Genomic DNA, 27,631 nt, shown 5'->3' with positions numbered 1-27,631 from the left:
CCCTCCCCTTCAGGACCAGGATCTGCTCTGGGATCAGCCTCTCATCAGGTGAAGCCCCGCCCCTTCAGGACCAGGATCTGCTCTAGGATCAGCCTCTCATCAGGTGAAGCCAAGCCCCTTCAGGACCAGCATCTGCTCTGGGATCAGCGTCATCAGGTAAAGCCCCTCCCCTTCAGGACCAGGATCTGCTCGGGGATCAGCGTCATCAGGTGAAGCCCTTCCCCTTCAGGACCAGGATCTGCTCAGGGATCAGCCTCTCATCAGGTGAAGCCCCACCCCTTCAGGACCAGGATCTGCTCTGGGATCAGCCTCATCAGGTGAAGCCCTGCCCCTTCAGGACCAGGATCTGCTCTGGGATCAGCCTCATCAGGTGAAGCCCTGCCCCTTCAGGACCAGGATCTGCTCTGGGATCAGCCTCATCAGGTGAAGCCCTGCCCCTTCAGGACCAGCATCTGCTCTGGGATCAGCCTCATCAGGTGAAGCCCTGCCCCTTCAGGACCAGGATCTGCTCGGGGATCAGCGTCATCAGGTGAAGCCCTGCCCCTTCAGGACCAGGATCTGCTCAGGGATCAGCCTCTCATCAGGTGAAGCCAAGCCCCTTCAGGACCAGGATCTGCTCTGGGATCAGTCTCTCATCAGGTGAAGCCCCACCCCTTCAGGACCAGGATCTGCTCTGGGATCAGCCTCATCAGGTGAAGCCCTGCCCCTTCAGGACCAGGATCTGCTCTAGGATCAGCCTCTCATCAGGTGAAGCCAAGCCCCTTCAGGACCAGCATCTGCTCTGGGATCAGCGTCATCAGGTAAAGCCCCTCCCCTTCAGGACCAGGATCTGCTCGGGGATCAGCGTCATCAGGTGAAGCCCCGCCCCTTCAGGACCAATATCTGCTCTGGGATCAGCGTCATCAGGTGAAGCCCTTCCCCTTCAGGACCAGGATCTGCTCAGGGATCAGCCTCTCATCAGGTGAAGCCCCACCCCTTCAGGACCAGGATCTGCTCTGGGATCAGCCTCATCAGGTGAAGCCCTGCCCCTTCAGGACCAGGATCTGCTCTGGGATCAGCCTCATCAGGTGAAGCCCTGCCCCTTCAGGACCAGGATCTGCTCTGGGATCAGCCTCATCAGGTGAAGCCCTGCCCCTTCAGGACCAGGATCTGCTCTGGGATCAGCCTCATCAGGTGAAGCCCTGCCCCTTCAGGACCAGGATCTGCTCGGGGATCAGCGTCATCAGGTGAAGCCCTGCCCCTTCAGGACCAGGATCTGCTCAGGGATCAGCCTCTCATCAGGTGAAGCCAAGCCCCTTCAGGACCAGGATCTGCTCTGGGATCAGTCTCATCAGGTGAAGCCCCACCCCTTCAGGACCAGGATCTGCTCTGGGATCAGCCTCATCAGGTGAAGCCCTGCCCCTTCAGGACCAGGATCTGCTCTGGGTTCAGCCTCTCCAGGTGAAGCCCCTCCCCTTCAGGACCAGGATCTTCTCTGGGATCAGCCTCTCCAGGTGAAGCTCTCTGATACCTGCACGTCTCTGAAAGCTGTAGCTGATGATCTGTTGAAACATTGGGAATCTCTCTGAGTCAGAGTGAAAGAGAACTGTTTTCTGATACAGAGCAGACTCTCTGATCTGTGCTCTGGAGGAAGGCTGCTTCTAACTGCTCTCTTCTCTTCTCAGGTGCTGAGCTTCAGAGACATCAAGGCTGTGTTTGTGGAAATAAAGAGTGAACTGAATCCTGTGCCTGTTGTCTTTTATTAACATGTGTAGAGACCCTGTGCCCAAAACATGCAGGATGTGCTCTGATTGGTTAACGAGCTATACTTAAGCAATAGCGGTCGACAACCCTCCGCTTCGCGTCGGGCCGAACCACGCCCCTTAGCTGTGATATAATGAGCATATACCACGGCCTGTCGTGAGCTATTGCTTTTATAAAACGGTTACCAAGTGTGGCAATATGAAAGAAAAATACACACTCTAATTTAAATAGTTTTTATTAGTAAATGATGATGTTTAAAATAAAATAGTCCCTCCGTTGCCTTCTGCACAAAAGGTGGTTGCTATGCAACAACACTAACAGCAAGCGAACATATTAGACAGAGAGCGTTGATCCATTATTTGGCTGTTTATTTACATTAATGTGTATGTTGCTGTTTATTGTGCATCCACTGAAAAACTGTCCAGCATCAGTAGCATGGCTTACGAGGTCACTTGTATAGGTTGAGGTTGGTCGAGGCTGTTGCTTGGCGTGGCGAGAATATTGCTCAACTTTCTCCGGTCCCCGAGATTGGGCTTCCAGTAGCTCTGGAGAGAGCTTTCACACCTGTGGCCACTAACGGTCATCATTTCTCTGCTTTGTTTCAAGACCCGCATCAGAAAGCTTTTGAATGGTGGTACTTTTCCAGTTGGTCTACCTGCTCTTCACTTAACTCTGCATGTCGTAGTTTAGGTGCTTTTTTTTCTGGAGATAGGCACTGCTCAATCCACTCCTCCATACTATAGTAAGACCCCCCCGGAGTTCGAAGTTAATCTTAAATGTTTCCATTTTATGCTTTGTAAGTTTGTTTCGTAACGGAAGAAATTTAAATATATTTATAAAACTGACAAGTCAAATCAAGCAATCTGATTGGTCGATAGCGTTTTTGCGGACCTCTTTGATTACAGATTTGAAAACATCGTTGCTTGCTTTAAAAGTAGCACAATTCATTATGTTAAACCTTCAAAAGTATCTAGATATCCCTGCCCTAATGCCAAAGGAACTGCACACTGAATATCTTTTGCCGTTTGATGTCTATGTCTGGACCGCTGCGTCAAAAAGGAGGGCTTCTGCCCCGTTACTTCTCCGCTGCTTTCTTGTTGCAGTATGAAAACCCAACGGTATACTGTTTTTGTCAGACGCGGAGGGATACTGACTTGTTGTGAAAAGTAACTTACAATTCTACCCCTGGTATACGCTCAGTATATCACGGCTAAGAACCAATCAGATTGCTTGATTTGACTTGTCCGTTTTATAATTCTCATTACATCATCCGACAGATACTTTAATGATGATGCTACCTTTTTTATAACTGAACTGTAATGACTTTTGATTGAGTCCTCTTCACTAAGTTTCAGTGTCTCTTAGCTGTAACTATATTTCCCCTCTGGGACTAATGAGGGATTCTGACTCCAAAAAGAGACTACACATGATGGAGCTTTCCTTCAAAATAAAGGTTTATCGTTAGGCATAGTTTATACTAAATGCATTACAGGAAGTCTACTCTCAGCATTTTATGAATTTAATAATTGACTTGTTAGGAATGTCTATAAAATATATTAAGTTGACTACAGTATATTCACATTTGTTAGTGCTTTCATGTCAATTCGGTGTACATATGATACATTAAATGATCGTGAGGATGATGATTACAAATAGTTTGTTTGAGCCGGGCTGCATTTTCTGATGAAAAAACAAACCGATGTTTTTTGTATAGTTGTAGTACGCCAACGTGGATTAAACAACATTATTTTGAGTTCCAGTGTGGCAGGTTTTAATCACTGCTCCCCCTGGTGGATCCATTGCAGCTGGTTTCATAATAATTTAATTTATTTATCAAGGGGGCGTATCAAGTCATGCGGGGGGTTTTCCTTTCAGCAAGGGCCAACCCCGTGCCGGTCATGGACCCACCACGGTAGGGGCGTCCGAAATGAGCTGCTACATATGTAGATATGAAATGCTGAAATAGTGACCGTTTGTCTCGTATACATTTTTTTATTTCAAACCCAATTGTTTTCAGTGTACAGCAAAAATAAAGCAATTGGCCTCGCTGTTCCAATAGTTTGAGGGGCTGTACCAAGCTGCTCTGGTTGACTCCTCCTCAAAGTCACAAGTCGTGTTCAATTGCTTGTGAGAGCCACATTCTCTACTGTCCCTCATCTCCTACATTATCTGCTGAAAGACAATGGGTAAGTGGATATGTTTTCTGTTAAATGACTGGTAGTTATAGTAGATCAAACGCATGTGTGTAAATGTTCTGCCATTTATAATAAGACCTCAGTTTCATTATTCTGCTACATTTTCATGATGACTGAGTGATTCTGATGGGGACACCAAAGCGGTCCCGGCTCCACGAGGGGGCAAAAGTTGTATTCTTTGCCCCCTCACCTTGAGCATCATTCATCCATCAAGTACAATAATTGTCACAGTTATTAGATAATAACTTTAAATAATTATCTTCCCCAAAACACGTTACTATGTTTGGCTCAGATATGTGGGCAGGCAGTCAAGCAACGTGTAAAAAAGCCTCAACCGCAAGTGAGCTTGTAGTCTTAATTAATGTTCGCGTGTGTGCTTGGCTGTAAACACAGTGGGATGGGTGACCAAAACGTCCCCGGTTTCCGGGAAAAGTCCCCGTCTTTGGTGGCTGGTACCCGGTTGAAACTCCAGAAAATGTTCCCGTTTTTGAATGTGCGTTAAACAGAGCAAGGTCGAATAAATAGTTACATGTCAGTAAAAACAGTAACAGTGTTGTGCCTTTTGTTCTCCATATATTAGCGTATTTCTTCTACTACTTCTTCTTCAATGTAACTGCCCACGAAATATTGGACAAAAGAAACTCGGCTAATAGTGTCAACTAAATCCATAGTATTACAATAAAAGTGCTTTAAACGAGGTAAGTTACGAATGTATGTTCTCAATCGTCATGTGTGGGATTGAATATTCAATTAGTTTAGATGTATTGTGCCCAGGGGGACATTCATTTGCACAGCTCTGTGAAAACAATATGAAATCAACTAATAAGACAGACTGCTACAGATAGCACCACACATGATGGTTACTTTTTATTATTTAGGGCTGCCTGTATGGATCAGGATTTTGCCAAAGCGAGCCCTTTTACTATAATAATAATAATATGTAATGTATTATATAAACCGTATTGGTACAATAGCGACATCTAGTGATGGATTTTGGAACTTTGATTTTTCTCATGGCAGTTGGACTCTAGAGACAAACCAGGGGACTTTATTTGTATGTTTACTCTGTCCATTTGGTGAAGTGTTTTATCCAATATTACATTTGTTTATATATTAGTCACTTTCTTATGAAACGCCAGGTTTTAGGCCTTGGTTTGAACATTCAATCCTGAAAATAATTGTTCTTTAATCCTGACATGACTAGAGTAGATAGTAAGTAAATCTGTATAGGAAGACGAGTTAAGTGATAGAGGAGAAAAGGTTATGGTATAATTACAGAGCCTGTCCGTTTATAAATTGAGGAAATCAATGTTAGTCTGTTAACCAAAGTGCAGCCATCTATCTATCAACTATCTACTATCTATTGTAAGGGAAAGTTCTGCAGCAATGGAGAGTCAGGACTCAGACAGACACGAGGAGAGTTGGAGCTTTGATGTCAAACAATGATGTTTATTACAAGTCAACGGCCAGAGAATTCATATCACAAGTCACAGCAGCAAAAGGTTCTGACTGCACGGGTGGGTTGCCATGTCAATTCTCCCCAGCCTATCTCTCGATAGACCTTTTAACTAGTTCACTGAGAGTAAACTACATATTGGGGCGTTAACACCTGGAGACACTGAATCACTTATCTAACTCTTAGGCTCTGTGACTGAGAGTTGACCGGTTATAAAACTGGTAATGTCATCAATAGCTGAGACTTCCCATTCCTTAACACACATAACAGACTTAGGGTTGGTCGTAAACGTCAACACACAGAATAAGGTTAAATATCTTAGGAGTAAGGAAGAATTATTCTTTGCCCATCCCTGATGTAGAGCTATAGGACACATATTAGCTAACACGCTAGCTACTCTATGTCCACTTAAAATGTCCTTCATCTTTTTTACGTCAGGCTGATTGAAATGTTTTGATTAAAAAAAGCATTAAAAATGATTTACTACTTTTTATGTACTTTTATTCATGTTTTATTATCCTTGCTTTTAAATGTGTGTTTTAATAGGCCACTTCATAATATGTTTCTGCTGCACCATTTCTTAATGCTCTTAATCTTTTAATTGTTGTAAAGCCCTTTGTGTTGAAAGGTGCTGTATAGGTACACTTGCTTTGCCTCACTATTGAACACATTACCAGGAAAAGAACAGAACGAGAGTGTTTTGAGTAAGAACAAGGATTTTTGGAAAGCTAAACATTCAACCTGGAAAAGGTATAGCAGTGAAACATTAACTTCATCAAAAGTGTTCTCATTTCCCTTTGAAATATATGTGTAAGGGTTGCACTAGACTTTTTCACTACTCGTCAGACAGGACGGACAGGATCGTAAAATTCCTGGCAAAATCCAGTATTACGCGTCAGCCTTTACACAACTCTGGGAGGGGGGGGGGGACCTGTCAGTCTTGCTCAAAGCCTTTCGATAGGGCTTCACCCTCCCTAAACCACACACATAAACATTATTAATAATAATAATACTCATTAATTATATAAATTGTCAATATTTGTGTGTTTAAAATATGGAATACACCCAGAAATGTGTAAAATATGATTTTAAAAAAATTGCGCAAAATATATGCTTTTCCAAATTCCTAGTACACTGTATGACTGAGGTACTGTGCTGGGGCGATGGAAAAGTTGCCCCACGGAGGCGGGTCTTTGTAGCAGGTTAGCCAATTGCTGATTCAAGATATGAACGTGTGTCATAAAATATAGCCAATCAGCGTCCTCAAAACTGCTCCCGGAGTGGCGATATTATATCACCCCAAGTACGCAACTGCTACGCAGCTGGACGACGGCCACAGGATTGCGGGGAAACACAATGAGGAGGTGGATAAAACAGGCATAATTTATCCAAAATAATGAAGTTTTGTGGGGCTTTGTTGGCTTTGAGTGGGCGTGACGAGGCTGGCTCTTCAGCCAACCCTGGCACATTCAGGGGATTGGCGAATTTTGTTTCCTCCCTGCACACTGGGCTGGAGGAGCATCTAAAGGCCGCCACCGTTTTTAAAGGCACGTCAAAGACATGCACCACATTGATTTCAAGAATAAGAATTATTAGTTTATTACATCTTCAGCTATTTGTATTACTGTTGCCGCATACGATGAGGCCCCCTCCACAAGATGAGGCCCCACACAGTCTGCGTCCTCTGCGTGTCGGGAGGGGCGGCCCTGCTGGAACCTCTTATGACGAACTCAAACAAATGTTTCTGGTGTGAACGTTGGCAGATTTGCAGGTCATCAAAAGCATGTACAAAATTGTGTTGCTATTTTACTCTTATGTGCAGAAAGAAGGCCAACGCTCACCCCGCAGCAGGCAACTGAACTGACAGTGAAACTTTATGGAGTGACCATAACTAAGATCTCCACCCTGCCTAGTTATATTGACCAGAACTTCCTCATTGTGGACACCGAGGGTACCAAGTATGTCCTGAAGATCATGAACTCAGAAGGCAGCAAAAATGCCACTAAGCTGGAGGTTCAGACCTTTGCCTTGTCCTTTCTACGCCAGCATGGAGTTCCTGCTCAAACCGCCTTGCCCACCACCACGGGGAAGCTGTTGAGTATGGAGGAAATAGGTAACAGCAAAAACATCCCTACAGTCCAATTGTATTAAATGTAACTTTGCTTAAGTTATAAAAAACAAAGACAACTGAGTGAATCTCAAGCACATGCTGCAAGAGGTGGTTGGTTAATGTCTGAAGGAGCCTTTGCCCTTACGAATACAAAAATGGGCCCAATCCTTTAACAATGTGATTAAGTATGTATCATCTTACTTAAATTAGGCTATTTCCCTAAACAAATATAGATTGTATTAACTTGAAACAATTATAATCATTTCCACAGACTAGAGTCTAAATCACCCGTCATTCATGAGTGTAGGTAGGTGTCCATTTTTAAAAATATATTTGCAGCTACTTGCTTGCGGCATGTGCATTGTTGCTTGATTTCCCGCTACCGGAGGCTCACTGCCAGCTATATCTGTTGGTTTAGAAATTACGTCAAACGATGGCTTGAAAGAAAAAAAGAAGTTCACAAATGATCAAATCAAATGTTGAAAAACACCACAGTGAACTATTAAAAAGTTCATTTGATCAAAGAAACATGCTGCATCATATATTCTGAAGCATCGCCATTCTCTCTATATTTATCTTCAACAGGACAAGCAGTAAACTTTTATACCTGAATATGAATCATTTGGATGAATCGTAGTCAACACATGTAAAGCAGGACACTGTAACCGTGTGAATGTACTGTGTTTGAATATATATGTAGATACTAATATATTCAATCATTATTTATCAGATGCATTTACTGACAACATTGGACTGTAAAAGGACTACAGAGAGGTGAAGTCCCTCCCCTTCCTGGGGGAGCTCCATGGGACCTTATTTCTGAAAAAGTATGTATTGAAGTCAATGGAGAGAGAAAGATTATCTTTTGATCCCGTTTGAATTGCGCCACGAATTACATATATGATGTTTGTCAATTTAAAAGATAATTTTGAAAGTCAAAAAAATTAAATGTGTGGTAAAACTGTGAAGTAACATTTTGTGTGAAAGCGCTCAATGAACTACATCTCCCATCTCGCACCACACACCCAGACGGCCGTCACGTTGGAACATTTCACTTCTTTCTTTCAGAACGAGGCGGAAAGTATTGAAAGAAGTGAAAATCACTCCAAGTCTGGGCATGTTGAGAGCTGTACACACACACAAGGGGAGTTAGTCGGTTCCTAAGAGCCAGCATGCGGGACCGGGACTCTGGGATTTGTAGTCTTTCTAGTTGCGTATTTTTTATAGTCTTATATTTCAACAGTTTTACGACAAAGTGTGACTTTTTCGACATGGAAATTATTTGTTAAGATTGACAAACATCATATGTGTAATTCGTGGCACAATTCAAATGGGATGGAAAGATAATCTTTCTCTCTCCATTGACTTCAATACATACTTTTTCTGAAATAAGGTCCCATGGAGCGGAAGTAGATGGGCGGGACTTCGCCTCTCTATTAGAGTGGGAAGTGTAGAACCTTTTTGTAAAGACTATTCCTTCTGGCCCTTTGCCTTTAGAGGGATAGAGATAGCCTGGAAAGAGGTAGAGAAAGGGTTGAATGAGCGGCCCAGTCTACCAGGTTAGCTATCTGAAATGTATTGTTCTATAGTTCTTATATTAGTTGTATTATATCTTTGGCTTAACACAAATTATACTCATCATGATTTAATGAAACAAACATCTCAAGCTCTGCCCAGTGTTAATTACCCGAGAGACAATGCAGGCACGGCCTTTTGTCCATTATGAGACAGTGTTATGTGAATCCTTAAAGTTATGATGCTGTGATCCTCAAAATGTTTTCTGTTTGTGTTCCCTTGCCTTATCAGACTGCGGACATGGGGCTCAGACCTACTGTGTGAGGCTCATGACTTATCTGCCTGGAAAAACACTTGCAGAATCTCCGGGCACTATGCAGGATCTCTATCATGTGGGCAGGTTAATTGCTTTCATGGACAAGACTTTGCAAAAAGTAAGTAGAAAAGTAAAACCACATATTTCTAATACACATGCAGCTGTTCTAACTGTATTTTATGCGTCTTCAAGTTTTGTCTGCTAAAGACCGAATTATATTGTCAGTAGTTGAGGTAGAGCAGGGATGGGCAACTTTGATGGTGGTGGGGGCCACATAATTAATGTACTGGCCACCAGGGGGCTGCAGATTCACTTGGAACACACACACACAAAGATTCCATGTGTTGTATGTAATTATTAACAAATATACTAAGTCTGACATCTTCATTGACATTTTACAATCAAAGGGAACATCCCCAAAAAATGGGAGCATCCTCTAATAAGCTCAGTAAACAAATATCAGTTCACAGAAATGTTATTTCATTTTTACAAGTGGCATGTTTGTATTGAGCAGGTTATTAAACAGTGGAATAAAACGATTTTAAACTATTGGAAAGCACGGAAAATATGTGTGTATTGAGATGAACCATTAAGATGACATACACATGAAGTCATGAACACTAACCCAGATATTAGTTGTCTAACTTGAACACTTGTAGCCAGTCTCTGCATTCCCCATATTCCACAATAAGGGGAGTGTCAACACAGACTCCTGTCAGCCCTCACTCTGCTGTTCCTCAGTGCCGCCCCCCCTCCCTCCCGCTGAAATTATGAATGAAAAGCGTAGCAATCATAGATAACACGGCAGGGTCCGTGACAGTTTGTTTTCATCTGATTTCAAATAAACAAAGTCCTGGTTTTAAGAATATTAAACTTGTTTCGCCAAATTCAGATGATAAAAACAACTTTGAAGTTTGTAAAGGCATAATTACAAGAGGCAACCTAACGTCACGGCAGGCGTAACAACAGCCGGTGTGTCTTGTGAGGGTTTCCCCGGGAAACAAACACAATACACACAAACGCGTCACAGAGTATTTTGCGGTATTTGAAATCATGTACGCAGCTCGCGACGTAACTAGGAGTCTAGTGGACGGTATCAGTACTACACTTTAAAAAAAATAATAATTACGTTGTTTGTAAAATAATCTGAGGGCCGCAAAAAGAGGAGGTGGGGGCCCTCATTTGCCCATCCCAGATGTAGAGCTATAGGACACATATTAGCTAACACACTAGCTCTATGTCCACCTAAAATGTCCTTCATCTTTTTTACGTCAGGCTGATTGAAATGTTTTGATTAAAAAAAGCATACAAAATGATTTACTACTTTTTATGTACTTTTATTCATGTACCTGTGTTATTCATGTTTTATTATCCTTGCTTTTAAATGTGTGTTTTAAAAGGCCACTTCATAATATGTTTCTGCTGCACCATTTCTTAATGCTCTTAATCTTTTAATTGTTGTAAAGCCCTTTGTGTTGAAAGGTGCTGTATAGGTACACTTGCTTTGCCTCACTATTGAACACATTACCATTTTTCTCCAAGCTGGAATCTCCAAACCTGGATGTCTTACAGAATAATTGTGATGAAGAATGGAGTTTATCCAACGTCCATCTTGTAGAGCGCTGCCTATCAGTGATGGATGGAGAACCCCTGCAGGAAGTGATCAAAGCGGTCATCGAACAGTTTAAATCATGCGTGCTGCCCAGAATCGGCTCTTTCCAAAAAGGTTTGGTTCAGTATTTCACTCTGTTTAATATTCTGCTTGTTTGGTTAAATTATGATTATATTAGAATCTTTAATGACCACACAGCCAGGCTGGTGGAATGTGTGTTACAGCTTGTTCCATACAATTCAACAGACAATCAAAGGTACAACACACAGCACAGGGCAAAGACATACATCATGACAGACATACATACAGTTCCAGGAGTGGCGGGTTGTGATTGTTCATTGGGTTTATTTAGAGTCCATTTAGTGTCCGTATTGCAAAGGGGAAGAAGCTGTTTTTGAAGCGGGTGGACAGTGACCTGTAGCGCCTCCCTGAGGGCAGAAGGTGGAAGACATGGTGAGCTGGGTGGGAGGGGTCAGAAATGATTTTCTTTGCCCTTGTGACAGTTCGTTAGTGAAGGGATTCGAGTGATGGAAATGGACTGCAGGTGATTTTGTAATTGTTAACAGGGTGCATGCTAATCCAGTCGAGAATGCTAAAGAACGGTATTTGACAATTACACAACGACAATGCTAGAAGCGGTGTGGCCTTTGTACAGGGAGCCACAACAAGGTGCAGTCTATGGGCCATGTGCAATAGTTTATATGTTGTCACCATTTAACCATTATTTTAACCACAATCTTCCCATTACCTTAAAACTGCTGTATCGAGTATTAATGTTCCTCTATTGGTCCACAACATTTATTAGTAGTGAAATATCTCCACAACTCCTCGACAGGGTAAGGTCTTATTTTGTACACATCCCCAAAGGATGAGTCCTTCTGTCTCGGGTCTCCTGTTTTATCTTTAGCAACACCAGAAAGTTGAAATTTGCAGTTGTGATTGAAATTGCTCAGCCATTGGTTGGATTACCATGCAATTTGTTTCACACAATTATGTCCCCCTTGGACCTTGATTATAATCAATTCACAATTTCTATTGGCAATAAGGGTGGCCAATTTGTCTGCTTAAAGGTGGGGTAGGTAAGTTTGAGAAACCGGCTCGAGGAATGGAATTCATGGAATGCTCTTAACATCCCGATAGCAATGAATATCTGAAGTGCTTTGACAAAAAATACATAAATATCATCTGTGGAAGCCGTGGCGCTGTAAAAAGCACGACCAGGCCCGGCTAAAGTAACTGGATGGCCTACCTGCCTGTCAGCATTCCATCTGTGCACACACTGATCTCGTGCCCTCATTGGTCATGTGCGCGCTCGTGTGTGTTGGAGGAGGGGCTCTGTGAGGAAGTGGCAGATTTGTTCCAGTTGTGTATTTTCAAATTCTAGCGCACTCGAGCTGGTTTCTCCAAAATGACCTACCCCACCTTTAAGTTGAATTGATCAGAGCGAATCCAAAAGAGATAAACAGAGCCAGTACCTCTACGCTATGGTAACATATCAATTGCTTGTTTTCCTCTATGGAAAGGTGCATTTGTTCAAATGAGTGTACCGTTCCTCCACAGCATTAAATTCAATGACACAAAGTTTATTCTATTTGTTTTTCATAGGAATAATACATGGAGACACAAACGACAAAAACATCATTGTGACACCTGTCGGCAACGGTCGTCATGAGGTGTCAGGCGTGCTGGACTTTTCTTCCCTCATGAACGATTGCTATGTATTTGAACTGGCAGGAACAATCGCGTACATGATGCTGGAGAACCCCAGTCCATTGGATGTAGGTGGAGCAATACTTACAGGTTGGGAGAGCATCATGGTACTCAATGAAGACGAAAGGGAATGCCTCTACCTGCTGGTGCTCGGTCCGTTGTGCCAGACTCTGGTTTATGGGCGGTACAATCTAAAAAAATACCCAGACAACGAGAACTATCTCATGGTTGCAGCCAAAAATGGGACTCGGATTCTGACTCAAATGTGGGAGATGGGAAAGAAAGAAGTAGAAAGAAAATGGTTTACAGACGCCAGCACATTCTCAGTCAAGGAGTAAGGACATGTTATCAATGGAGGAGGATAAGGATATAGATTTGCAATGACAAAGAATGAATTTGGACTTTTCCGAGTCTTTGAAATAACATTTTTGATTTGGAATTGTATCATATTTGACAAAAAAATATAGGTAGCGGGAAGGGGTGGTGCAGCAGGTCTGTGAGGTACAGTAGGGGGGGGGGTGGTGGTGGTGCAGCAGGTCTGTGAGGTAGGGGGGGTGGTGGTGGTGCAGCAGGTCTTTGAAGTAGCGGGAAGGGGTGTGGTGGTGCAGCAGGTCTGTGAGGTAAAGTAGGGGGGGGTGGTGGTGGTGCAGCAGGTCTGTGAGGTAGGGGGGGGTGTGGTGGTGCAGCAGGTCTGTGAGGTAGGGGGAGGTGTGGTGGTGCAGCAGGTCTTTGAAGTAGCGGGAAGGGGTGGTGGTGGTGCAGCAGGTCTGTGAGGTAGGGGGCGGGGGCCTGGTTGTTGAGGGCTTTGTGAGTAATCAGGAGGACTTTGAGGTGGATTATTTGAAGGACGGGGAGCCAGTGGAGGTTCTGGAGGTTCTGGAGGACGGGAGTGATGTGGTCTCGGGAGCGGGTGTGGGTGAGGAGGGGGGCAGCAGAGTTCTGGATATGTTGGAGTTTATTGAGGAGGTTGGATGGGATATCGTAGGGGACCTGGAGACAATAACACGCAACAACCAATACGATGAGGGAGTCAGCGTGAATGTTAACAAAAGTGTATAACTTGTACAAAAATAACTGATCATAAATACTCTTAAGTGAGGAGGAGGAGGAGGAGGAGGAGGAGGAGGAGGAGGAGACGACAAAGGAGATTGCGCCAAACTAAATAAATAAGTATAACAAAACCAGGCCTGTCTCTACATCTATTCTCTGAAACCTAAACTCAAACTAAAACCCTCACTAACTAAGCTACTCAGAACTGGACAAGGCAAAAGACGGGTGGCAACAATCCGCTAACCTAGTGTGTCTAACATTAGTTACCTACGTGATGAGATGTACCCCAGACTTACCTAACTCCCCCACCTCACACACACACAGTTTCACAAAGGACAGAAAAACACAGTAGAATCAGCAACTAAACAAAGCAGCCAAGCAAGAGGCTCTTCAGTCAGCAGCAGGCCCGGGGTGAGAGAGGGAGAACGCTTCCTGGGTGCCTCCTTTATGGTCGGGGCTGGCTGCTGATAGGCCAGCTGAGGGTGAGAGGATCCAATCAGCCGTCAGGTGCACAGGCAGGTACTGATCAGCTGCTGATTAGCTGCAGAGAAGACAGGGAAGGCTTCTCAATTCTCTAATTTCCCCTCCTCGACTCCTATCCTCGTGTCTCCACATGAGATGCGAGCGGAGGACTCGAGGAGGGGAACCGAGGAGAGAGGAGGGGAAGCAGCAGGCGGTTAGAGAAATGAGAGCTCCTCTCCTCTGAGCGGTCATTTTAAAGAGATGTCCATTAATGACACACACACACACACACACACACACACACACACACACACACACACACACACACCCCATCATGCCTCACGGCTTAAATGATAACCTTCTCATGTTGTAATTGAAAGGTGCCACTCGGTGAGGAATTCATTTTTCTCTGTTGAAATCATGGCTGAAGTATGTGTCGCTGCGTGTCTCAGTGTGTGTCAGATGCTCACACACACACACACACACACACACACACACACACACACACACACACACACACACACACACACACACACACACTTATATACATATATACAATTTCAGAATCAAACAAGTATGAGAGCACTCTCATAATAACGTAACTCAATCAGAGACTGGGGGCATGCAGAGCTGTCATTGGCTGAGGTCCGGCCGTGCGTCACGACTCTTTGAAACATCACTGTTGCCGGAAATGCATCCACGAAGGATCCGTGGAGGAGCCGTGGAGGACTCATCAGTGTATCCTCGGTTAGAGATCCTCCAGAGAGCCTCCTCGATGCTCGGTCCTCGATGTGCATTTAGAGAAATGAGATGTCCTTCAACATGGCGCGCTGAAATCCATTTCCGGGTCACTACCGGAGGACCGAGGAGCCGAGGAGTCGAGGAGGGGGAATGAAAGAATTACGAAGCCTTCAGGGAGTATAGAAAAAGCAGGAGGGAAGGAAAACAGCACAAGTACAGCCTGCCTGTCTCCTAACATTCTCATTTAAAGTTTTTTGTCTCTGTTGTTGAAAAAGCATGACAAATTTGATTGTAGCTCAAAAATCCTAATAAAGCTTTTGACTAAACTAAATACATTTTAAACATGGCTTCAAGTTTTCAGATGTCTTTTCTGGAAATGTGTCACTCAATTGTTTACCCTAAACTAATATGTAGAGTCTTCGGAATGATACTGTATTATTAAAGAGTCCTCTCCTGCTGATGTTCAGGTGTATTTCAGTATGTAGTATCTCTACTTTAAAGAGTCCTCTCCTGCTGATGTTCAGGTGTATATCAGTATGTAGTGTCTCTACTTTAAAGAGTCCTCTCCTGCTGATGTTCAGGTGTATATCAGTATGTAGTGTCTCTACTTTAAAGAGTCCTCTCCTGCTGATGTTCAGGTGTATATCAGTATGTAGTGTCTCTACTTTAAAGAGTCCTCTCCTGCTGATGTTCAGGTGTATATCAGTATGTAGTGTCTCTACTTTAAAGAGTCCTCTCCTGCTGATGTTCAGGTGTATATCAGTATGTGGTGTCTCTACTTTAAAGAGTCCTCTCCTGCTGATGTTCAGGTGTATATCAGTATGTAGTGTCTCTACTTTAAAGAGTCCTCTCCTGCTGATGTTCAGGTGTATATCAGTATGTAGTGTCTCTACTTTAAAGAGTCCTCTCCTGCTGATGTTCAGGTGTATATCAGTATGTAGTGTCTCTACTTTAAAGAGTCCTCTCCTGCTGATGTTCAGGTGTATATCAGTGTGTAGTGTCTCTACTTTAAAGAGTCCTCTCCTGCTGATGTTCAGGTGTATATCAGTATGTAGTGTCTCAACTTTAAAGAGTCCTCTCCTGCTGATGTTCAGGTGTATATCAGTATGTAGTGTCTCTACTTTAAAGAGTCCTCTCCTGCTGAGGTTCAGGTGTATATCAGTATGTAGTCTCTACTTTAAAGAGTCCTCTCCTGCTGATGTTCAGGTGTATATCAGTATGTAGTGTCTCAACTTTAAAGAGTCCTCTCCTGCTGATGTTCAGGTGTATATCAGTATGTAGTGTCTCTACTTTAAAGAGTGCTCTCCTGATGATGTTCAGGTGTATATCAGTATGTAGTGTCTCTACTTTAAAGAGTCCTCTCCTGCTGATGTTCAGGTGTTTATCAGTATGTAGTGTCTCTACTTTAAAGAGTCCTCTCCTGATGATGTTCAGGTGTATATCAGTATGTAGTGTCTCTACTTTAAAGAGTCCTCTCCTGCTGAGGTTCAGGTGTATATCAGTATGTAGTGTCTCAACTTTAAAGAGTCCTCTCCTGCTGATGTTCAGGTGTATATCAGTATGTAGTGTCTCTACTTTAAAGAGTCCTCTCCTGATGATGTTCAGGTGTATATCAGTATGTAGTGTCTCTACTTTAAAGAGTGCTCTCCTGCTGATGTTCAGGTGTGTATCAGTATGTAGTGTCTCTACTTTAAAGAGTTCTCTCCTGCTGATGTCCAGGTGTATATCAGTATGTAGTGTCTCTACTTTAAAGAGTTCTCTCCTGCTGATGTTCAGGTGTATATCAGTATGTAGTGTCTCTACTTTAAAGAGTTCTCTCCTGCTGATGTCCAGGTGTATATCAGTATGTAGTGTCTCTACTTTAAAGAGTTCTCTCCTGCTGATGTTCAGGTGTATATCAGTATGTAGTGTCTCTACTTTAAAGAGTTCTCTCCTGCTGATGTTCAGGTGTATATCAGTATGTAGTGTCTCTACTTTAAAGAGTCCTCTCCTGCTGATGTTCAGGTGTATATCAGTATGTAGTGTCTCTACTTTAAAGAGTTCTCTCCTGCTGATGTTCAGGTGTATATCAGTATGTAGTGTCTCTACTTTAAAGAGTCCTCTCCTGCTGATGTTCAGGTGTATATCAGTATGTAGAGTCTCTACTTTAAAGAGTCCTCTCCTGCTGATGTTCAGGTGTATATCAGTATGTAGTGTCTCTACTTTAAAGAGTCCTCTCCTGCTGATGTTCAGGTGTATATCAGTATGTAGAGTCTCTACTTTAAAGAGTCCTCTCCTGCTGATGTTCAGGTGTATATCAGTATGTAGTGTCTCTACTTTAAAGAGTTCTCTCCTGCTGATGCTCAGGTGTAAAAACAGACAGAATCTCAGGAATGAACTCATGGAGATTTAATATTATGCATCAATAGGAACATCTCTTACAATCAATGGTTATGGTCAAAAATAAATCAAAAGACATGATTGCTCTCTACCAGGCGAGTGATACTGACATGTATGGCAAGGCCTCGATTCAATATAATAAACAAAGACAGAAAACATGGAGGGAAAGTAAACAAACTAACAAACGAAGCTTCGGCAGGGATCTTTATTTGGCTCGTTTCTAAAAAGGCGTTCATGTTTGCCTTCGATAAGAGAATTCCTTTACTCTCAGACACACGTTACGCCGTCTGATTTTAATATTCATTTAGATCACGTTCACTCACGCCTAATGTCCAGAGCAGACGACCCGGGATGTTCTTGTGCATTTTCAGTTAAAAGTTTCTTTATTTCTGCATTAAGAGCCAACCTATGATCGTTAAGAGCGCAGTAACACATCGACCCCTTCATTGTGAGGAAACAAGGAAACTGAAAGACAGAGATATGTAAACAATCATTTGTTCATAAATGCCTTCAGGAGCCATGTTGACCTGTGTCCGAACGCAAGTCCCTTTAGCCGGCATCACGGACCCCCTAAATCACTCCCTATATTGCATATTTCCCCGTTCAGATGCTATGGCTTACTCTGCTTCTGGAAAACAAAACACCGTGGGAGATGAAACATGGAAATGGAATGATCCCTAGAGCCGTCACATCCTCAGATATTTGTACACTATTGCCAGAAAGAAAAACAAAAGAAAGAATATATATTTATATATCCGTCGTATGTATTTCTATAATATAAACACAGCTAGTTGCAGGCAGGTGGGGGTTTAACGCCCCCCCCCACGCCCATTTAAGATTTACACCGTTATATATAAGGCTGTCAGACTCTCAGGGGGCAGCCTTCTCGTTTCCTCAGTCGTTCCCTGAGATGTAGAGCGCCATCTTTTAACTGGTCAAGGTTCGTTTTTTCGTATTCACCACCAACCCCACACACACCTGGCCCCCCCCCCCCCCTCCATTAATAAAAACCCAGATTTGTGCAGGGACTCTGCTGAGAGGTGGGGGTGTGGGGGGTGAAGAGAGACAGCATCCCTCAGGTTGGCGTTTTGATGGAGGTGGCGCAGGAACAGGAAGTGACCAAATAAGGGGAGGAGCTGTTTTTCCAGTCGTCTCATTGGTTGTTGTTGTTGTTGTTGTTGTTTTTCAGTCAAATGCAAAGCTGTCTTCAATCGTCAGTCATTCCAAGGCTGGGAGAAGTGTTTTTTTTGCAAAAGAGTTCTTATGAAGACTCTGCTGTGTGTGTGTGTGTGTGTGTGTGTGTGTGTGTGTGTGTGTGTGTGTGTGTGTGTGTGTGTGTGTGTGTGTGTGTGTGTGTGTGTGTGTGTGTGTGTGGTCTCAGTGCCCCCCCTGGGAGTTATATCTCTTGAGTAGAGGCTCATCGTACACCCAGACCTCTCCGTCCTCGTGGAATAGCTGCAGAGACACAAGAAATACCAGGTTTTAGAGTCAAATATTGGGAAAACCGTGAAATTAAACGGCTCGTTATCTAGACCCTCCAGGAAAACGCGATCGCAGAATTTACCGCATCATCAGCAAAATGGCGCAGATTTTTAAAAGGTCGCATAATCCCCGTATTTTTCCACACAAAGTTGAGAAAAAAAAAAGTTAACTCGTGAAGTAGTGATGATGATGACGTGACATCATCAGCTGGCGCATCACAGAAGGTAAACAACACCGTAGAGAACGTGTGGAGCTCACACGATAGAGAAAACACCAAGATGAAAACATCTGATCCATTTCATTTACCCACGAACATTTCTACTAAAGACCGGGCAACAAGTGGGGGGAAACTATTCTGCACCCCGTGCAACTGTGTGTTGGAGCATAAGAGAAAATCGACGGGGACGACCCACTTTGATTCATTCAAACATTAGAAAATGCTTTCTGCTGCTGCGGACAAGAAAGCCAAACAACTCACGTTCACGAGGCATCAACCTCCAAAACCCTTTCGAGGGCTACAAGAAACGAAGTGAGTAGCCTACAAGATTGAAGCTGCAGATAACGAACGAGTAAATGAAAACAGAATGAGGCGGAGAAGAGGGTGTGTGTGTGTGTGGGGGGGGTTGTGTGTGTGTGTGTGTGTGTGTGTGGGGGGGGGTTGTGTGTGTGTGTGTGTGTGTGTGGGGGGGGGTTGTGTGTGTGTGTGTGTGTGTGTGTGTGTGTGTGTGTGTGTGTGTGTGTGTGTGTGTGTGTGTGTGTGTGTGTGTGTGTGTGGGGGGGGGGGGTTGTGTGTGTGTGTGTGTGTGTGTGTGGGGGGGGGTTGTGTGTGTGCGTGCGTGCGTGCGTGCGTGTGTGTGTGTGTGTGTGTGTGTGTGTGTGTGAGATTAAAATAGCCCAATTGCTTTTACAATAAATAAACATTGAATGTGTTTAATTGAATAGTAAAGGGGTTTAACGTTAGTGGCAGGTTGTGTGTGAGAGAGAATAAATAAGAGAGCCCAATATTTAAAAAAAAAATCTATTCCAATTACCTGAGCAAACTAGATGCTGCGTATCACAGCGCTCTGAGATTTGTCACAAACTGTAAAGCACTTACTCATCACTGTACCCTGTATACCAAGGCAGGTTTACCATCACTCACTGTACGGAGGCTCAGTCACTGGTACACTTTTATCTATACAGCTATGTTGGGCATATCTGTATTATTATATCTGTTCATTGATAAAGCAGAAAGTTGCAAGCAGCTATTGTCTGCGATCACAGGATATAGTCTTGTTAGATGTGCCAAGAGTAAGGACTGTCTTAGGTAAGACAGCTTTTATGTGCGCAGCTCCACTTGCTTGGAACAGTCTACAGGCAAAATTGAAATTGAGCATTTTTATTTCTCTGAATGTATTTAAGGCATGTCTAAATGAAATGCTTTCTGACACTCTGGGTATTTGTAAATGTTGAATATGTAAATATGATATCCTCTGTTGTTTGTATGTTGTTTTGATGTTTCATGTGGAACTAAATGATGCAGGTCTCCCTTGTAAATGAGATCGATGATCTCAAGGGACCAATCTGTCTAAATAAAGGTTTGAAATGAAATGAAAAATTCTTTTTCGCAACTTTCCGCATATTTTGCAATTTCACCGCATAAAATCAAATAAACCCCCGCATGATTAATCGCATAATCAATGATTTTAGCCCGCGTTTTTCTGGAGGGTCTAGCTATCTGATACACGTCTGTGTGTACGAGTGAAATGGAGACGCTTGATGAGTTTGCATTACATGTCCTTTTATTTGACAACAGTAACGAGCACTATGTAGAATGAGTGACCCGAAAAGTGCTCGTTCATCCGTTCAGATTCTGTCACTTTACATTCAAAACAACAAGATATTCTTTTGTATTTGATACTCTTCAACTTACTGTTTGTTTTGGGATATTATGAGTACTCAATAATCACAGCATTTCTGGCAGATTATACAAAAAAATTGATGTTTCTAATAACGTGTTTAGCAATGATTGAGTCAGACTTGTCTTTAAGACATTTTAATAACATTTAACGCATTTATTTAACTTATTAATTTAATATCTTTGGAGACATTATTGATTAAAGACAATTCAATATCAAAATAGACCCTGATTTTAAGGAATCTATTGCTTTTCAAGACTTTTTTTTTTAAAGAGAGTTTACAAAGAACTGGTACCCTAAAAACTACAACTCCCACATGTTTGCATTTTTATGACTCTTGAAAGACTGTTTTAAGTCATTTTAATAACATTTAATGATTTTTTTAAGGTGAAATATCGACACTGTTAAACCAAATAAGACCCTACTTTAACTGAATTTATTGCCTTTCAAGAATACATATTTTTTAGAGATTTTACAGCAAAAAACGACTAAAATAAAATCCAACTTAGCATTTTGTGACTTTCGAATGCAAAGTTAATTCCATTTAAGGCTTTCTTTATTTCAGATGATTGAATTGAACGGCTTTAAGGGCTCTGCAGGAACCCGGTTTCTAGACGCATGTTAACGTGTAGTCCATAATAATCTAATATTCACCCGGGTCTCCCACTGCTGCTCGTTCTCCTTCCTCTCTCGAGCCTCTCCTCTCTGTTTCTCCTCCAGACTGTGTTTGGCTTCTGTCGCCGAGTCGATGTCCTTCAGCTTCAGGTTCAGAGTCACGTCTCTCCACAATCTGAGGGTTCAAAGAGGGAGGGGGAGAAGAGACAAGAGGCTGTTTCAATGAGTCTGGGTCTCAGGTATACTCTAGTCAGCAGCTCACAGAGCCATGTTGTGAACGTGGACATGTTGAGTACCCCAAAGTGTTCTGATAGAAATGTGGAGTAGGGTCTGCAGCACATAGAAACTGCCGGATGCTACCCTGCACATGCTGGGACATTTGCACAATTAGCATAAGTTGGGGTGATTAGCAATAATGCAGACAATAGTTATAAAATGGCTAATTAGATTTGGACAAGTTTGGAGTGGTTTGGAGGTTTTTGAGGATGCTGAGTCCATTTCTGACATTTTCCAGATCAAAAATTGCAGTTTTCACCAGAAAGCAGAAAGTGACCATATTTCTCCTCCAGATGGGCTGGGTTTGATACATCTTGGGTTTGATACATCTGGGTTTGATCCATCTTGGGTTTGATCCATCTTGGGTTTGATACATCTGGGGTTTGATACATCTGGGTTTGATACATCTTGGGTTTGACACATCTGGGGTTGACACATCTGGGGTTGACACATCTGGGGTTGACACATCTTGGGTTGATACATCTGGGTTTGATATATCTTGGGTTGATACATCTGGGTTTGACACATCTGGGTTTGACGCATCTTGGGTTTGATACATCTGGGTTTGATCCATCTGGGTTTGATCCATCTTGGGTTTGATACATCTTGGGTTTGATACATCTTGGGTTTGATACATCTGGGGTTGATACACCTGGGTTTGATCCATCTTGGGTTTGATCCATCTGGGTTTGACGCATCTGGGTTTGACGCATCTGGGTTTGACGCATCTGGGTTTGATACATCTGGGGTTTGATACATCTTGGGTTTGATCCATCTGGGTTTGATACATCTTGGGTTTGATACATCTGGGTTTGATACATCTTGGTTTGATTTGAAAGTTTTAGTGAACTCATAACTCAGGGTTCTTACACCTTTTCCAAAGTACAATTCAAGCACTTTTCAAGCCTCTTACAGCCGTTGTAAATTACATATTTCTACACACACACTGATCCTGGACAAAGTTATAGGGGGGGGGTCCAAATCCGGCAGAAACAACACCTGCACTTTATCCCAAATTCAAGCACCATTCCCAAAATGTAAGCACTTTCCAAACCTTGAAAACACTACAGAAAACGTCAAGCATTTTTAAGGATTTCCAGAACCCGTACGAACCCTGCCTTTTTTGATCCTGAAAATGTCAGAAATGGATTCAGCCTCGTCAATAACCTCCAAAAACACACCAAAAATGTCCAAATCAGCCATTTCCTAACTATTGTTACTGGAATGCTAATTAACACAACCTATGCTGATTGTGCAAACCTCCCAGCATGTGCAGGTTAGCATCCGGCAGCTCCTATGTGCTGCAGACTAGGCTTGGGCGGTATGACGGTATTACGGTATACCAGGGTATTTCGAAATACCGTCGGTATGATTTTCAATACAGCATTTGCCGGCCCCGAACTCGGACAACTAGTAAAAAAGAAAAATGCCTCTGCGCCTGTTTGGGACTATTTTGGGTTTACTCGTCGCCAGTGACTTCATCCAGCACAACGAGAGACAGAGGCACTTCTTTGGGAATGTATAAGACGGGGTGAGTGAGTGTTGACATTTTTTAATCCTATGCAACTAGTTGATGGTTTTGTAGTCGAGTTCGGACGGTTTTAAAAACGAAAGCATTTACGTGCTAAACCTTCACGCGAGTAATCCAATGAATCAAATGGAAATAAGGTTTTTAACACATGCACGGAATAATATTGCCAAACTAGTTAGTGAATATAGCAAACTTTATTCAATAAGTCAAGTATTTACTCCCGGAAAATGTTTATGTATGATGATATATTGTTAACTTAGCTCACTATGGAAACAACGTCGGACATCTACAAACGCGTCCTGTATCCGATCTCAAAATGTTCCATTTGCACGATGTGTCATGTATGCAGCCCTTGTTTTGCACTTGCGCGCACGTCGCGGCACTTTGCGAGCGTCTACCGGCTCGGGCTGCATTTTACACCGAACATATAATATACCGTTCGAAACATCTATTTGCCGCCGAACGCCGCCTCGCTCAAGTCGACCCAAGTCATACCGTCATATACCGTATACCACGGTATGATGTCAGCAAGGTATGACGGTATGAAAAAAATGATACCGCCCAAGCCTACTGCAGACCCTACTCTACATTTCTATCAGAACACTTTGGGGTCTCAACATGTCCAGGTTCACTAAGCTGGAAACCAGACTAGTGTGTAATAGTTTATATTCAGGTCAGTGAAACGTCTCACCGTCGGGACTCGTACTCCAGCTGATCCTCCGCCTTCCTCACTTTCTTCTTGATGATGCCGATGTTCCTCGTGTCGATGAACACTGTGTTCTCCTGCAAACACCAAACACGTTCATTAACTCCCTCATGGATAAACCCTTCACTGATATTCAATTGATCAACTTGTGTTTAGACGAAACATTATTGTTAGTAATTTTTACGTCTAGTTTTAAGGAACTGAAGTTATGCTGACGAACATATTTCATCATAGTTACCGTTCAGAAAATAAACAAAGGAACTTCAAAACATATTTTCAAATGTGAAATATCCCCTCCAGCCCTCCAATGGGAGGAATGGAGGAAATAATAGATCAAAGACTCACTCCAGTCGCCCACTTGGCGTACATCACTCCGTTCCACTCTCCTTCGATGGAGCAGAAGGACTTCTTATCGTTAGGGGAACTGCAGGAGAAACACAAAACTATATTATAATAAAACCGTTATTTATGGAAAATCTTTGTGTGGTCGCACGCATCTCTGCTTGCCTAGCTGACATCTCTCAGTGGATGTCTGCTCATCACCTCAAGCTCAACCTTGACAAGACTGAACTGCTTTTCCTTCCGGGAGAAGATTGTCCCACTCTTGACCTAACAATCAACATCGGCCCCTCTGTTGTTTCCCCGACTCAGACTGCAAGGACTCTGGGTGTGACCCTAGATAACAAACTGTCCTTCACTGCAAACATCTCTGCTACAACCCGCTGCTGCAGATACACTCTTTACAACATCAGGAGGACACGTCCCCAGCTGACCCAGAAAGAGACGCAGGTTCTGGTCCAGGCTCTCGTCATCTCACGCCTAGACTACTGCAACTCCCTCCTGGCTGGTCTCCCTGCATGTGCCCTCTGACCTCTGCAGCTCATCCAGAATGCAGCGGCTCGTCTGGTCTTCCTAAATGCTCCCACACCACGCCGCTCCTACGCTCCCTTCACTGGCTTCCAGTAACTGCTAGAATCCACTTGAAGACACTGGTACTTGCGTACCATGCTGTGAATGGATCTGGCCCTTCCTACATCCAGGACATGGTTAAACCGTACACCCCAGCACGTGCACTCCGCTCTGCGTCAGCCAAACAGCTCGCTGCACCCGCACTGCGAGGGGGACCCAAGTTCCCATCAGCAGAAACACGTGGGTTTGCTATCCTGGCTCCAAAATGGTGGAATGAGCTCCCCATTGAAATCAGGACAGCAGAAAGCTTACACATCTTCTTCAGACTGAAAACTCATCTCTTTAGACTCCACTTCCAGAGATAGAGTTACTAACAAAGCACTTATATACTAATAAAGGGCTGGCTTATCTAAAGCCAGTTGAGTAGCACTTGAAATGTTTGGCTCTATGAAACCTGATGTTCTTATATGATTCTGTTTTCTTGGTCGAATGTACTTATTGTACTTGAATGTTGAAGTGAATGTTATTTTGATGATTGTTTTTTTTGTATCTTAAAGTGTGCATGTGTGTAAATGTGTCTGTTGATTGTGTATATAGGATATACATATTTTATACATATTGTTAAACATATCTGTATAATTTTACATTTGGGATTGTTGGAAACGTCATTTCGATTTCTGTCTGTAAACACAAACTGAGTAGGATCGACATTAAAGTTGAATTTGAGCAAAACATGTTTACGCTGACGCTTCGCTCTTTAGACCCAGCTGACATGTTGTAGTCGTAGGTTTGGTAAAAAGATGAATAAAAGAAGGGCCACAGATGTATGATGACAGGAGAACAAACAGGCGCTAATGCAGGTCAGACAGTGTGGAGCGGTGTCACAGTGATGCCTGTCCCCAGAGCGTCCCTTCCTGTCTCAGTGGAACCACTCTTTCACGTGTATTGAGCAGTGTCTCCTCTCACAAGATCTCAGCGGTGATGCGGTGCTTCTTCCCCCCGTAGAACGGCTTGGTGTGGAACACGATGTTGGCGCTGAAGCCCGACTTGGAGCAGGAGATGTTGCACTCTCCCCCGAGCTCCACCCAGGGCACCGTGAGGATCGACCTGGGAGAGAGGCGCAGGGAGGACAGGCTTCATGAAGAGAGGGGTGTCATAATAATAATAATAATAATAATAATACATTGAATTCTTATAGCGCTTTTCCTGGCGCTCAAAGACGCTTAAAGGTAGTTAAATAAAGACAGGCAGGGTTATAGGAACTCTGTGCCACACCTCAGCTTCTTATCCAATCAGAACGCACTGTTCGGCTTCGACAGATCGTCCTCTACGCACACTTTATAAGTATTATACAGCGTATTCTAACTTATGTATGTTTGTACTTTGCATTGTTTAGAAACTCTATAGATATATATTTATTGTTAAAAAGTTTATATTTAAGTTTATTTATTTAATTTTTATTATATTTCAATTTTATTATATATTCATCTTATTGTTTTTTTATTTGATTATATTTCTTTTCAGTTTTTTTTATTCTATATTTATTTAATTCAATTTTATTTTATTACATATCTTTTATTATATACATTTTATTATATTTTTTTGCTGCTGTGACGAACCAATATTCCCTATTTAGGATCAATAAAGCGTATCTCCTCGTCTCCATCACATACCTGCCGTATCCGTTGGGGAAGGTGAGGATGTAATGCTCGTCGTGCTCCAAACACGACACACAGCCTGAAACACACACACACACACACACACACACACACACACACACACACACACACACACACACACACACACACACACACACACACACACACACACACACACACACACACACACACACACACACACACACACACACACACACACACACACACACACACACACACACACACACACACACACACACACACACACACACACACACCATTATAACAATAACAGACGGTCAGGTGTGTAACTGTAATCCATGCAGTCTGGGCCTATCTAAAGCACCTTGCCCGATGTTGTGCACTCCTATAGACATCCCCAGGAACTTGGACTTGGTCCAGATGTGAGCGTTGAACTGGATCTTTCTGTTTAGACACTCTGCGTAGAATGCAGAGACTGCAGAGAGACAGAGGAGACACTTTCAACATTACATCATCATACATGCAGCTTACACTTTAGACACAGCTACGTCAGTGAGGGCAGAAAACAAGACGTTATTAGAATATAAGGTTTCTAAAAAACTGATTTGGAATTCAACTTCTTTTGGGAATTATATTATTATATATTTTGGAGGTTATATGGAATCACTTACATGCTCTCAGTGTTGCTGGTCATTTGGTTTTTTTGTTTTAACTTATATAATAATATGAATAATAATATACAGTGGGGCAAAAAAGTATTTAGTCAACCACCAATTGTGCAAGTTCTCCCACTTAAAAAGATGAGAGGCCTGTCATTTTAATAAAATAAGTATTTGGTCACCTACAAACAAACAAGATTTCTGTCTCTCACAGACCTGTAACTTCTTCTTTAAGAGCCTGCTCTGTACTCCACTTGTTAACTGTATTAATGGAACCTGTTTGAACTCGTTATCAGAATAAAAGACACCTGTCCACAACCTCAAACAGTCACACTCCAAACTCCACTATGGCCAAGACCAAAGAGCTGTCCAAGGACACCAGAAACTAAATGGTAGACCTGCACCAGGCTGGGAAGACTGAATCTGCAATAGGTAAGCAGCTTGGTGTGAAGAAATCAACTGTGGGAGCAATTATTAGAAAATGGAAGACATACAAGACCACTGATAATCTCCCTCCATCTGGGGCTCCACGCAAGATCTTACCCCGTGGGGTCAAAGTGAGAAACAAGACCGGTGAGCAAAGATCCCAGAAAATACCAGCAACAGTGAAAACCTTGTGAAGACTT

At 42.9% G+C, this 27,631-nt stretch overlaps 2 protein-coding genes across 10 annotated transcripts in view; one reads left to right on the top strand and one right to left on the bottom strand.

Moving 5' to 3' along the window:
* Positions 1-3,860: 3,860 nt before the first annotated feature.
* On the top strand, positions 3,861-13,154 carry LOC307029392 (hydroxylysine kinase-like). Its single transcript, XM_079665331.1, has 5 exons — positions 3,861-3,929; positions 7,217-7,507; positions 9,311-9,453; positions 10,878-11,061; positions 12,553-13,154. Exons 1-5 carry the CDS (start codon positions 3,926-3,928, stop codon positions 12,993-12,995), a joined length of 1,065 nt encoding a protein of 354 aa, XP_079521457.1. The 5' UTR covers positions 3,861-3,925; the 3' UTR covers positions 12,996-13,154.
* A 4,129-nt stretch (positions 13,155-17,283) lies between these two features.
* osbpl9 (oxysterol binding protein-like 9) overlaps positions 17,284-27,631 on the bottom strand; it is a 71,889-nt gene continuing 61,541 nt past the window's right edge. For all 9 annotated transcript variants that reach the window (XM_079663464.1, XM_079663465.1, XM_079663466.1 and 6 more), the window contains 7 exons: positions 26,711-26,821; positions 26,380-26,443; positions 25,673-25,813; positions 24,143-24,221; positions 23,783-23,874; positions 21,324-21,459; positions 17,284-18,744 (listed from right to left, as the gene is read on the bottom strand). In XM_079663464.1, coding sequence (XP_079519590.1) covers positions 18,667-18,744; positions 21,324-21,459; positions 23,783-23,874; positions 24,143-24,221; positions 25,673-25,813; positions 26,380-26,443; positions 26,711-26,821 — 701 coding nt within the window. In that variant the 3' untranslated portion in view covers positions 17,284-18,666. The remainder of the gene's footprint in view (positions 18,745-21,323; positions 21,460-23,782; positions 23,875-24,142; positions 24,222-25,672; positions 25,814-26,379; positions 26,444-26,710; positions 26,822-27,631) is intronic.

Source organism: Notothenia rossii (assembly GCF_949606895.1).
Source record: "Notothenia rossii genome assembly, chromosome: 1".
Classification (NCBI taxonomy): Eukaryota; Metazoa; Chordata; class Actinopteri; order Perciformes; family Nototheniidae; genus Notothenia; species Notothenia rossii.
This window is presented reverse-complemented; position numbering and strand designations above follow the sequence as displayed.